At 38.9% G+C, this 13,695-nt stretch overlaps 1 protein-coding gene across 2 annotated transcripts in view; it reads left to right on the plus strand.

Moving 5' to 3' along the window:
* Positions 1-4,772, plus strand: part of DIAPH2 (diaphanous related formin 2) — a 912,659-nt gene extending 907,887 nt beyond the window's left edge. For both annotated transcript variants that reach the window (XM_050775145.1, XM_050775147.1), the window contains one exon: positions 4,683-4,772. In XM_050775145.1, the coding sequence (XP_050631102.1) occupies positions 4,683-4,747 (65 nt within the window). In that variant the 3' untranslated portion in view covers positions 4,748-4,772. The remainder of the gene's footprint in view (positions 1-4,682) is intronic.
* The last annotated feature ends 8,923 nt before the right edge of the window (positions 4,773-13,695 follow it).

Below are 13,695 nucleotides of genomic sequence, written 5' to 3' on the forward strand. Positions count from 1 at the left end.
CTATGTATATAAGGGTCATAGACTTCATTTATGTTATCCTGCTGTGAGGGACTAGTAAATAATGTTAGGTCAACATTGGTATCTCTACATGCCTATGAAGCACCATAGGGAAAGAAACAGCCTTCCCCTAGGCCACAACAGATGGACACCTAACCTTGTGGGGAATGAATAATGGACATGGCCCTTTTATAACAGTTTTTTTCAATCCCAAGTTTACCTCTTCATGCCATATTCAAGATACAGCCTTGTGCTTTTGGCACTCACTCACTGTGTTAGAGGATTGTTTGCACACTCCCAGGTTACATAACGCAGGCTTGAGGTCCTCCAGTCTATCTCATGTCACATTGTGTTTAAGCTTTATCTGTACTGTGCTTATTCCCAGTTATTTCACTTGACAAAGTTTTCAGTAAGAAGGAAATTAATGATGTAGATTTAGGTGTGGATCTGAAACTTTGTGACATTCAGGTATTTTGTGGATGATGTGCTTTGTACATCGTTGCTGAATAAATGATTGCATGAATGAATTCTAAAGCAATACTATAATGGGTTTAGTCCATTTACTGCAGAACTCAGTTAGGAAGGTTTTGAGATGAATGCCAAATCAATTTATGCTTAGAAAAGGCATAAAGCTTCTTATATGACAGCAGGGAAAGCCTTGACATCTGTTTGAGCTGGTTAACCTGATATTCAGAAGCTGCAGAACCATGTTTAAGCTGGGCCATGGTTTTATAGTTTTTTTTGGTGAAAGATTTGAATATTACTTTTGTTTTGGCCATGCTTTCTCCATAAGATGCACATTTTCTTTCTTTCTTTCCTTCTTTCCTTCTTTCTTTCTTTCTTTCTTTCTTTCTTTTCTTTCTTTCTTTCTTTCTTTCTTTCTTTTCTTTCTTTCTTTCTTTTCTTTCTTTCTTTCTTTCTTTCTTTCTTTCTTTCTCTCTCTCTTTCTCCTTTCCTTCCTTCCTTCCATCCGTCCGTCCGTCCTTCCTTCCTTCCTTCCTTCCTTCCTTCCTTCCTTCCTTCCTTCCCCCCTTTTTCTTTTTTCTTTTTTGAGATGGAGTTTCGCTCTTGTTGCCCAGACTGGCAATAGCGCGATCTCTGCTCACCACAACCTCTGCTTCCCCAGTTCAAGCAATTCTCCTGCCTCAGCCTCCCGAGTAGCTGGGATTATAGGCATGCACCACCATGCCCGGCTAATTTTGTATTTTTAGTAGAGACCGGGTTTCTCCATGTTGGTCAGGCTGGTCTCAAACTCTCAACCTCAGGTGATCCGCCCACCTCAGCCACCCAAAGTGCTGGGATTACAGGCAGGAGCCACCGTGCCGGGCCCAGGATGCACATTTTTATGTTCCTGTCTTCAACCTTATGCTTTATCCAGGTCACTCTTCATAGTCAGAATCTATTCACCTTCACGTGGGGCACATTTCAAAGCCTTTGATGAACAAAAAGAATCTGTTAGCGTATGCATAGCCGACTCTGGTGGATTTGGAAGGTCCATTTTGGGATTGATTTCTCAGGCTTATTGCTGCATTAATCCTCATGTTTACAAACATTAGAATCCCTTAATGAATTCTTAGACCATAATGTGTTAGTCTATGAAGAAAAATGACTCAGATGAAGAATATGACAACTCATGTTACCCCATCCTCCAATCAAGTGTGTTTTTCTGTATTTCATTGCACAATGTCCCCAAGAAGTATACATACATAGACAGACCCTCCTCTTCCATTTTTCTCTCTTTGGTTTCCAAAAAGATAACAGGCAGATTGGAAGGGATGCCACTACTTGTTAACAAAGCCCCCCATATAATCTCAGGTAAATACATGTGTTGTCAACGATTGACTTTTTGAAGGAGAAGCCTGTATTTTTTTCGCCTAAACTATACTAGTATTAGGAGAATGAGACTAGTTAGAAAAGTGAATTGGATTCAGGCTGGGTCTCATGGAGCTCTCAGATCATATCACATGAGCACCCAGTTTCTCCACCTGTTTCCAAAGAGGACATACAACCATGTCCACTATCACCCAAATTAATGTATCACTTCTGGCAGCAATCATATCTAACGTTTGCCCTTTTCTCATAAATGTGATGCCAGCTATGAGTCCTGACCTTATGAGGGCCAGGCCATGGCTTTTTCCCCATTAGTTTTTAATACTATAAATATAAAAGTTGTATTTCAAACAATTGAGTGATATTCAATCTCTACTTAAAAGAAGACATGACTCCAAACATGGAAGTCATCATCATTAGATTGCTAGCCATTAGAATGTGAAGATAAGTGAAACCAAATTTACACACACAAAAACACGCAGAGTATAAGAGTGTGTGTGTACATATATACACACACACACACACATATATTTATAATTGTATATATGTGTGTGTATATGTTTGTTGGTTTTTTTAACTAAATTAGTTTTAACATACATACAGAGAGTTGGAAATAAAAGGTCCAGATCAGCCATTGCTGCTATTGTTTCTAATGATATTTTTTTCATAAAGGTTGTAGGTTGACATTATGAAAATGTAAGTGGCAACTTTTACAGAATTGCTTCTTATAATTATCTCATTAATATTGGGACACATTAGACATCCAGAGAGGTGTGGGAGGTAGAGGCAAAGAAGAAAAGGAGAAAGGAAAAAAGGGAGGGAGAAAATCTAGAATAATTATGTTTTGTGCATGTCAAAAGCTGCATTTAGGCCCTGACCTCAATGTTTATCCTGCCTTGCAAAAGCTTCCATGTCTTTTCGTCAGTTTGTTTTGACTTGAAACTTTGTTTTCTCATACCAGATGACACCAGTAAGTTGCACATTGATGTGAAGCCTTACATCCCATCATTTGTTGCTGCAAAGCTGGGTTTTTGGATGTGGTACTTGTCTTGGACCTAGTGGGTAGTGAGTGATGGTGTGGGGTGCCAGTAGCATTACTGAAGTGAAGTGTGGATGCCTGTTGACCTTAGTGTGTAGGACCACCAAGACACAAGTCTTTTTTCAAGTCAGCATGATCCTCTGGGAATGCTACCATCATTCTCATGTCTGGTAGCTTTAACACCAAACACTTTCATGCTAGCAATGCAATGGGAACCATTATATTGTAATCTCATTTTTAAATGTTTTCTAAGAAGTAGAAAACCAATCTGTATGCAAACCAGTGACATCTAAGTAATAAGTCCTTTATTCAGGAATGTTATCTTCACATTTTTAGCTGAATTGTGATCTATATCTCAAACTAAATAATGGATTTTTTAATGGTATCTTCAAAAGGATACCCAAATAATCCATCACTCAGATATATCTCTGAGTAGAGAAAATGCCTTTCTTTCTTTCTCACCTCTCAGTGATATTATTGCATTATGAAGCACTCAGTAGGCTTTAAGTTTATGGCTGGTTGGCTCAGGACACTCATACCGTGGTGTTAATGAGGCTGGGGTCATGGAGGCCCGTTAGCTTTCCTCTGCCTGCTGACCACAGACTACCGGGAAATCAGTCAAGAGATGGTAGCACAGACAAGAAAGGCACCATGGCAAAACCTCAGCAGTTCTGAGTTTTTCCTAGCCATATAACAGGCAGGATGTGTTAGTTGGGTGTCATCATCTCAAGGAGGAAATGAGTAGCAGCTTGGGAGGCCCCAACCTTCACCTCCGAACAAAGCAGGTCTGACATTTAGGCATTAACTTTGCATTATAATCCCCCATCATACCATTGATTTGCTGTGTAACCTTCATCACTGAAGCACAGATAATAGGATAGAATGAAATGGGCTTACCTCCCGGGGATGTTGTGTGAATTAGCAAATTAACGAGTGTAAAGTGTTAGCATTTATGTAAGTGCTGGTGGTTGTCATTATTTCTAGGGACCTAGTCTCATTCTAAATAGAGAATCTAAGTATATTATGCTTTTGTCAGAAAGGGATTTTCACCCACATCAATTGCATTTAAGCGGAGCATAAAACAGAGGTGATAATAACATAGTAGTGATCATTGCAATGCAGAGCTGTAAACCTTTTCCCTATTAAAGCTAGAACTATTTTCAGCAACTTTCAGTGCTTTTAAACTTTGTTTTCCAAGTTTTGTTATCTCTATAATAATTATTCTTCCTGTGACGGGAGGTGGGAATGGGACCTAGAATAGGCCCTATTCATTATTCATTCCCATAATGACTATATATTGAATTTTTTTACATCATACAATCAAGCAAATTTCGTAGCTAGTGTGATTGACACATACTGCAATCATTGTAAAAAATAAAAACTCTTTTCTGCTCTGCCCATGCTGGTGTCCTCTAGAGGTAGCCAACATACAGATTGAAAACTCATGGGGAATTGAAGTGCTTTCCAACAAAAGGCGCTGTATATAGATCTTTTCAATTTAACATCTTTACCAAAGAATTTTGTTGTTGCCTGCTATTTCCAAGGGGACTGTGCTTGAGAGAATGCTTCCATTTCTTTTATCACTCTGACTTCGCTTACCAAGAAAAAGTCATTTATTGCTGATTGCAGAACTCTTGAACTCAGCCGGGCAGCTGCCGCATGAACTCCTCAGATCTGAGTTCCTTGTTACTTATTTACATATTCATTTGAAGTGATTTTTCAGGACTATTTGAAAACCTTTCTCAACCTAACATCATGTAATAGCAAAGATCTAAAGCTTACCATGCTTTTGGTTCTTTTTCACTTTGTCTTACAGATAACAGACGAGTACCTTTGGAAAGGTCACGCTCTCGCCACAATGGAGCTATCTCATCTAAGTGATTCCTGATGCCAAAGAATATGAAAATATTTAAGTAAACAAAATGATGCATTTTGAGAAGAACAAAGTGTGCACTCAGCGGCTGGAAAGGGAATAAGTGCATTTCTGCAAAGATCAAGATAAGCTGGATGAAGTAGTGTGCATTTGTAATACTATTGCAAGACTCCTCCCACAATTATTCTAATCTGAATACAGTTATCAGGATTGCAAAATGTGTTCCATTTTAGTGTAAAGATGTGTATCATTTGTAATTGTGTGTGACCTGACTGTGATGATGAAAGTGTAAGAAATTGAAGAGTTCTAAGGCTTTCAAAAACATTCAGTCTGTCAAAAATTTAAAATCTTAAATGTGTAAGTCACCCCCACCAAAAACAAAAGAGAAGAAAAAGAATAGAAAGTATTATCCAGTGTCAGCTTCCAATTCCTGTTACATATATAATAGAAAAGGGCCAAGAAAAATATACATCTTGATTTGGAGAGGGGCTAATATTATGCACACTGTAAGAGAAGCCATTTTGGAAATTCATGAAAGTACTGCTCCACCCCAGTTGAGTTATTTAGAATCTTATCTCAAGTGAAAGCTGATGGATTCATCTGCTTTGGCTGAAATTAAACTTATCATTAGTCTAGCTAGCATTTCAGCATGATATTGCAAGCACTTCTCATTGCTAAAAATAAACCAAAGTTTAACCGAATCAGTTAGGGAAAGTGATTTAAACTTTATTTAAAGAGGTATTTTCTAATTATGCACAGATATCTACTTTATACAAATACTTTATATGGCTATTTTTGAGAAAACCCTCACATTTTAATGTTTATGCTAGGGATGAACCTGAAAATTCTATTACCTTTATTTAGATTTCAAAGACAAATATTGATTCCTATGCTCTGTGGTTTATTTCTTTTTTCTATTGCTTCTTTCTCCCTTGAGTCCCTTGAAGGCAGGGAATAGAATTCTAGAAAACCTGAGAGGAAAAAGAATTCTTTTTGCAGGAGGCAGCAGAAAACTGTCTAAAAGGTCAATTGTTTTATCTCCCTTTCTACTCTCTTTCCAATTTCACTTTGGTGGTCTGAAGAAGAAAAAGAAATTTTATGTATGTATGTGTAAATAGGTGTATATATTTATATCTCTTGCTACAATAATTCCAACTAAGTGAACTTCTCAATTATCATCATACTTACTTACCTTATATTAACAAATTAAAATGATGCTGCCAAAACAAGTCTAGCAGGGAAAACAGGTTCTACATTTTTCTTAAATAGATTAGGGAGTAAAAGTTATACTTAACTTGTCTATTATTTTAAAATATACATTGAAATAATGTGGTATAACTTCTCTGGAGTGCAATTTTAAGTCTAATTCACGCAGATGATTGTGATTATTGTAAGAAATTTCTTACATGTATATTTCTTATAGAAAATACTGTTTCTACTCATTCAAAGCACATTGTAGATATTCAGAGAGAAGAACAAATGGCTGGCTTGGCAAATCCCCATCTGAGATAAAGTAAACAAGTGACCAGCAGCTTACAAATTCCTTTATATAGATGTATAATGATTCAAACTGCTGCCTTTGCCTCCAGTGCATCCTTACTTAGGTATTATACTTTAAAAAGCTCTGAAGCTGCTACAATAGAGAAAGCAAAAAGGGTGACAGTATCTGAGATTTTACAGTTCTATCCGATCTGAAAACACACATACACAAACGCACACATGTGCACACACACATTTAAGGGACATATCAGTTACACTGTTTTTTAACAACAAAAGTTTAGGTTCTAATTTATGTAAATACGTAATATGTGTATTTTTGACTTTACAATGTCTTTTCTGAAATCTTCGTGGTATGGCTTTTTTAATTCTTTTGACAGCTTATCAATCTGTAGGAGAGTGATTTTGAAAATGTTAACCCTGACTAAAATTTGGGAGCATATGCCTAGCTATATTATCAAGCTGGTCAAGGTAGAAATACTGATATGTATCACCTTTTCCAGACGCAAACTTGCCTTATTTTCTAGTTTGTGAACAAGAACGAATGAAGTACTATTATTGATAACTTATATATTTTTATTTAGAGCAAATCCCACTTGCTTTTCACAAACATTAAAAAACTTTTCAGGGTCTTTCATGAAGTTCCAATAATTGAGTTAAAAGGTTTGTTTCCCAGATTTATAATGGTCCTGCTCTAGCCATTTGCAGTTTTGTTTTAGATTGAAAAGTATCACTAAAATAACTATATAGTGACATTTTTAGTATGAAACCAAATTACACTAAGGTCTTTTGTTGGCCATATTACTGCCACATGTGAGAAGCACCATTTATGCAGATTTTCTTCAGAATATTTTTTTAAAGGTACAGAATTCTTAAAATATTAACTAATTGCATCCATCTCCTTTGGCTGCTGTAACCAATTACCAATATGATGGCTTAACACAACAGAAACTTATTTGCTTACATTTCTTGAGGGCAGCAAAGCCATGCTCCCTCCAGAGGTCCTAGAGGAGAATCTTTCCTTGCCACATCCACCTTCTGGTGGCTCTTGGCATTTTTTGGCTTATGGCCACATTTCTCTTTCTGCTGTGTCTTCACATCACCTTCCTCTGTGTACCTAATCTCCCTCTGCCTCTGTTTTATAAGGATCCTTATTATGACTTATAGAGACTACCCAGATGACTCCAGGATAATCTCCTCACCTCATGATTCTTAACTTAATTACATCTGCAAGGCCTCCTTTTCCAAATAAGATAACATTCACGGGTTTTGGGGATTAGGATGTGGCTATATCTTTTAGGAAGCCACTCTTAGCCCACCCAAGTCTGCCCTCTGGCCCAAAATTTATGTCTGTCTCATGTGTAAAGGACATTCATCCCATCCTAACATTCCCAAAAGTCTCAACCCATTTTGGACTCAATCCTAAGTCCAAAATCTCATTCAAATATCATCGGTTCAAAGGTTCCAAAGCTTATTATTTAGATAATCTAAATCAGGTATGAGTGAAACTCTGGTATGGTCTTTCCTGAGGCAAAATTCCTCTTCCTCTGAGAACCAGTGAAACAGAAAAGTTATCTGCTTTCAAATTACAATGGTGGGAACAGGCATAGGATAATGGTTACAGACATTTCTGTTTCAAAAAGGAGAGAATGGAAAGTGGAATGGAGTCTCCTGTCCCAATCATTTTCAAAATCTAGCCAGACAAATTTCTCTTCTTATATTTCAAGACCTGGCAGTAATCCTCTTTCTCAGGGCTCCACCCTTTGGGCCTGTAGCTCTTCTTTCTTGGACTATGGATTGGGCCTCTGCCTCTGTGCCTGTGGCTTGCATTTCTTCCTATGTTCCCACACTTGGGCCTCTGCCTCTGTACCTGCAGTTCTGCTCTCAGGATGGTGCTTCCTTTATCTTGAAGGGTAGCACGTGTTTGCAGCTGAGTAGTTTTATCAATGGGTTTCCTACCTGTAGACTTTTGGCAGTCTCACAATCTTCTTTCATTTTATTCTGTCCCTGTCCCTTTTAGGCCCAGTTGGAAGTGTTTCTGCTGGTATAGCATTCTCAAAAACCTTGTGGGTCTTCCATGTATGTCACATTGATTCACACATTCAGAAAAGAGGGTCCTCACAGATTTTTCCTGAATAACCCCATCTCTATTCTTGGCTTCTGTTGAAACAGTCAAATAAATCCACAAGTTAATGCCTAACCTCTTCAGCACTAGCCAAAGGTTGTCAAGACACACCCTTGGGCTTATCTCCAGAGCACACTTTTCTAACAGTGAATCTCCTAATTTTAGCATCCTTTTTTTTGCAATCTGAATAGGCTCCGAATTTACCCAGTTATCAGGTACTGATTCCTTGTCCACTTATATGGTTCTTTTCTCTTAAAAAAAAGTTTTTTAAATTTATTAGAGATGACGTCTCACTCTGTCACCCAGGCTGCAGTGTAGTGGTGCAAACATAGCTCACTGTAACCTCAAACTCCCAGGCTCAAGCGATCCTCCTGCATCAGCCTTCCAAGTAGCTGGGTCTACAGGTGCATGCCACCATGCCTGGCTAATTTTTTGCATTTTTTGTAGATGCTTGATCTTGCTATGTTGCTCAGGCTGCTCTCGAACTCCTAGCCTCAAGCAATCCACCCATCTTGGCCTCCTAAAGTGCCAGATTACAGGTGTGAGCCCCCATGCCCAGCCTCTTTTGTCAATGTATCTCTTTTCTGTCTTATTTTACTATAAGCACTAAGAAGAAACTAAGCTATACCTCTAACACTAGACTTGAAAATTTCCTCAGCTAAACATCCAAGTTCATCATTTATTCTACTTTTCACACTACTGTACTAGACGATTTAGATAAACTTTTTGCCACTATATGACCAGGATTCCCTTTCTTCCATTTTCCAATAAAATCTTCATTTCTTTCTAAACCATCACTATAAATGCCTTTAACATTCACACTTCTACCAACTGTCTGGTTAAGGCAATCTAGCTTTTTCTATCACACCCACCACAATTCTTCTAGTCTCTACCCATTATCCAGTTACAAAGCCATTTTCACATTTTAAGACATTTGTTACAGAAGTACCCGATTTCCCAGTTCCACAATCTGTATTAGATTCCTGTGGCTGCTGTAACAAATTACCCTCAAGCCCAGTGGCTTAAAACAATAGAAATTTATTATCTTGTTGTTTTGGAGGCCAAAAGTCCAAAATTGAGGGGTTGGCAGGGCTGAACTTCTTCTGGAGACTCTAGGGGAAGCACTCTTCCCATGTCTTCCAGTTTCTTGTGGCTGCCATCATTCCTTGGTTTGTGACTGCATCTCCCTCTGCTCTGTCTTCACATCACTTCCCCTCTGTATATATAATCTACCTCTGCCTCTCTCTTAAAAAGACACTTATGATGGGATTTAGGGCCCATCCAGATAGATTACCCATGTTAATTTCCTTATTCCAAGATTCTTAATTACATCTGAAAGGACCTTTTTTCCAAATAAGGTACTATCACAGGTTCCAGGGATTAGGATATTGAATATATTTTTGGGGGGGCAGGGGCACCGTGCAGCTCACTACAGTACTCATTGCACATAAATGAATTTTTCACTTTTTAAGATGCATTCATGGTGCTCAAACCAAATCGAAGTTTGTCTCTAAAAGCTACTGTCTGCACAGGCTACTGCATGCTTTGTTGTTAAATGGATGGATAGGCTATTCTAAATTTTGGTTGATACTTTTGCCCCCATGGCCAATTAACTTGAGAAAAATAATCGATCCCAACTCTGTGCTCTGATGTACCTCTTCTGCCCCTTTTTTGACGCCTTTGACCAGATGCCTTCTATGGTTCACAATACAGGCACAAAACTACCTGGGGGGGGGGGGGGGGGGGGGGGGGGGGGGGGGGGGGGGGGGGGGGGGGGGGGGGGGGGGGGGGGGGGGGGGGGGGGGGGGGGGGGGGGGGGGGGGGGGGGGGGGGGGGGGGGGGGGGGGGGGGGGGGGGGGGGGGGGGGGGGGGTGATACAGAAGGGTTCTTTACAAGCTTATTTTAAATACCGTGAATCCCTTACCTGAAGGGAGAGGTGAAAGCAAAGACTGCTTTGAGTGGGTATTGAGGGAGATTGTGTCCATACCAAGCCACCCTGAAGAAGTATTTCACTTGCAGTAGAACTGTGGATTTGTACTCTCGTTTCACCTTGGAATAAACACCTATCTCTAAGCAGGACCAAGAATGACTTGCAATCTATATGTAATGGCTACTTACTTATTCAATAAAGTTAAGATATACATTAAATGTTGTACTGCCTATGATAATTAAGGTTAAACACAAGTGAAAAGGCATGAACTCTGAGGAGTCAAGACAGGATATGAGAACATTCTAGGAGGAGAGGCCTCAACCAAAGAGAAGTGCAGGAGTGTTTTTGTATGGGTCTGGTCAGGTAGAGATCATGGGATCATATTAAAAACATACTTGTAGGAATCGTAAGGTTTTCTTTAGCACTGCTTGCTAGAGTAGTGGAGATACTGTGCAACTGAAAAGTTTAGAAACATCAGAAGGGTGATTTACATGCTCCAGAGAAACTATTTCAACAGAAAAGGTTTTGGTTTTGTTTTGTTTTGTTTTGGTATTGAGTATAGAATTAAGCAAGTGGGCTTCAAATGCTCAGAAGGGTAAAAATCTGGAATGAGTAATAAAAGGACTGTAGATTATTATTTTCTGGAGAGCCTTCAATAGAATATCTCATCATGGGTGGGGTGACTTGAAGATGAAGATCTGGACAATGTAATAACCAGGTCTATAAATAATACGATCTGAAACATTTGTTTCCAAGGCAAACCAAACACCATTGTTTCCCTTGGAATGGTTTACATCAGGAATCAAATACATTGGCGTTTTCTCCCCGCTCAGACCCAAATAGGCAAATTCCTTAATAGGAAGTCTGCAAACGTTAGTATCCACAACTAGGAGAATTTGAGCTTAAGGCCAGAGCTCAAAGGAAAAATGGAAATCCAGAAATTAATATATATGCAATACATGTAACATGCTATATAGTTTTGATTTACAATAAAAATAAAGCTATAGCCAAATATCTCATTTACAGACTGAATTTATTTAAATGTCTAGAGTCCCATTGGCCACAAATAAAATATTATTACAGGTAGTGTCCATTTCAGCAAAAACAACTTGCAAATATATGAATTATGCAAATCACAACTTTGTTCCTAGTTCTTGGAGATGAGCCAGAGTTCAATCTTTAGTGATGATGACCTTATATCTTGGATAATAGCAGTTCAGCTAATATTTTCACCTATATCTTGGCTAATTGAGGTCCAGCCATCACCTTTTGATGTTTATGGGCAAAGTGTAAGCACTATTATCATATTATTTGACATAATAATAAATAAATAAAACCCCTCAACTTCTCTACTTTGTTAAAGTCTGCCTCCACCCCCACTCCCCAGTGGGGCTATTCTCATCACTGAGTGTCCATTTAATGGAAGTTGCTTTTTCAGGACACAATTATGAATTAAACATAGCTCCTGGCTTCAAGATCTCACAGTCTAGTAGGAGATGGGATATGTACAAACAGAATTGTAATTCAAGGTAGAAAGAAACTGATTGATATTGAAACTGATATAAGGCCTGTGGAGGTTCAGAAAAAGCAAGAATTTAGTTTTAGAGAGGTGGGGTGGTTATTGGGTGGGAAGCTGGGATCTGTGTAGATTTTGTGGAGTGGCTGGCATTTAAACTGAAATTTAAGAGGTAAGTAGATTTGGATCTGTGACACTGTTAGTCATTCAGTCAGTATTTACTGAGCACCTATTGTGTGCCACACACAATGCCAGGCTTTATGACAGTGAACCAGCTAGATGTGGTTCAAGATCTCATGGAACTGACATCTTTTTGAAGAGGGAGGGAGGGAAGGCATGAGCCGAGGTATAAACTTGGAACCTTGGTGCATACGCACAGAATATTGAACAATTCTGTTTGACTCGAGTGCAAGGTCCATGAATCACAGCAGTGGATGTGTGGTTTGGGCTTCTTGATTCTGTACAGGATAGGGAAATATTGAGGGGTTTTGAGCAAAGAAATTATTTGGAGCATTGAAGGAAGATGACTCTAGAAGCTCTATGTAGGACAGGTAGAGTGCGGAGAGGCCACAGAAGACCAACTTTGTTTGGAGTTTATTGCAATAATACTTATAAGAAATGAGGCCCCAAACTGGGGTAGCAGTTTTCAGTGGCACCACAGATATGCACAGCCGCAGCTCTGAGGCTTGCTATGATCCTTTTTTTTTTTTTTTTTTTTTTGAGACGGAGTCGGAGTCTCGCTCTGTTGCCAGGCTGGAGTACAGTTGCATGATCTCGGCTCACTGCAACCTCCACCTCCTGGGTTCAAGCAATTCTCCTGCCTCAGCCTCCCGAGTAGCTGGGACTACAGGCGCATGCCGCCACACTTGGCTTTTTTTTTTTTTTTTTTTTTTTTAGTAGACATGGGGTTTCACTATGTTGCCCAGGCTAGTCTGAAGCTCCTGAGCTCAGGCAATCCACCTGCCTCGGTCTTCCAAGGCGCTAGGATTACTGGCATGAGCCACCACACCCGGCTGCTATGATCCTATTATCTGTACTGTCACATGGCTCATGCAAGCTTTATATGCAAGTAGCATCAAATCACAGAGACATGGAGCAGACAGGAGAACATGATTTCTGCAGAACTTATTCAGTAATATTATAGTGATTATGGTAATAAGAGCAAGGGTAAGATCTCTAGGTTGCTTTCTTTTCCTTTCCTTTCTTTCCCCATCCCCTTCAGTTCCCTTCCTTTTTCTTCCCTTTTCTTTTCTTTCTTTTCTTTTCCTTTCTCTTCCTTTTTTTTTTTTTTTTTTTTTTTAAACAACACTGAAAGCCAAAACATTAAATGGCCGTTCAAAGAAACAAAAAACTGCCAAAGACTGAGTGGACATTAAAATATACTGATTCAGTTTTGGTTTCATACTGTCAGGAAAGAAAGATATTTAGATAAAGTATAATTTATGGGAAAAGTTTCAGTGAGTTCATAGCTAGGCCTTCTTAAGTGTCTGCTTAATATTTTAAGCTGTACATTTAAGAGGCTCTTGAACAATTACTATTCTCTAAAAGAACAGCAGATTCTCCCATTTTACTATGGTCCCAGTAATCTCTTAGACTTTCAAACTGTGCCCAAGTCTATTCCCTTTATGCTAAATGCCTTTCTACTCAAATAACTCTAAGACTTCCCTCCTAGGACATTCAGACGCTGGGTCATGTGACATTGAATAGCTTTGTTTTGGCTAATATTGTGTTCTTCAAGAATGAGGCCTGTTTTATGAATCTGCTGTATCTCCTTCCACCCCAAATACCTTGTGTTGCCATCCCTCCATTTTCCTACAAAAACTCAAATATCACGATGGGAATTAAATTGAAAATACCTAAGTACTATGAATTTTCTTTTTGAACAAGT

This window comes from Macaca thibetana, chromosome X (genome assembly GCF_024542745.1).
Source record: "Macaca thibetana thibetana isolate TM-01 chromosome X, ASM2454274v1, whole genome shotgun sequence".
Lineage (NCBI taxonomy): Eukaryota > Metazoa > Chordata > Mammalia > Primates > Cercopithecidae > Macaca > Macaca thibetana.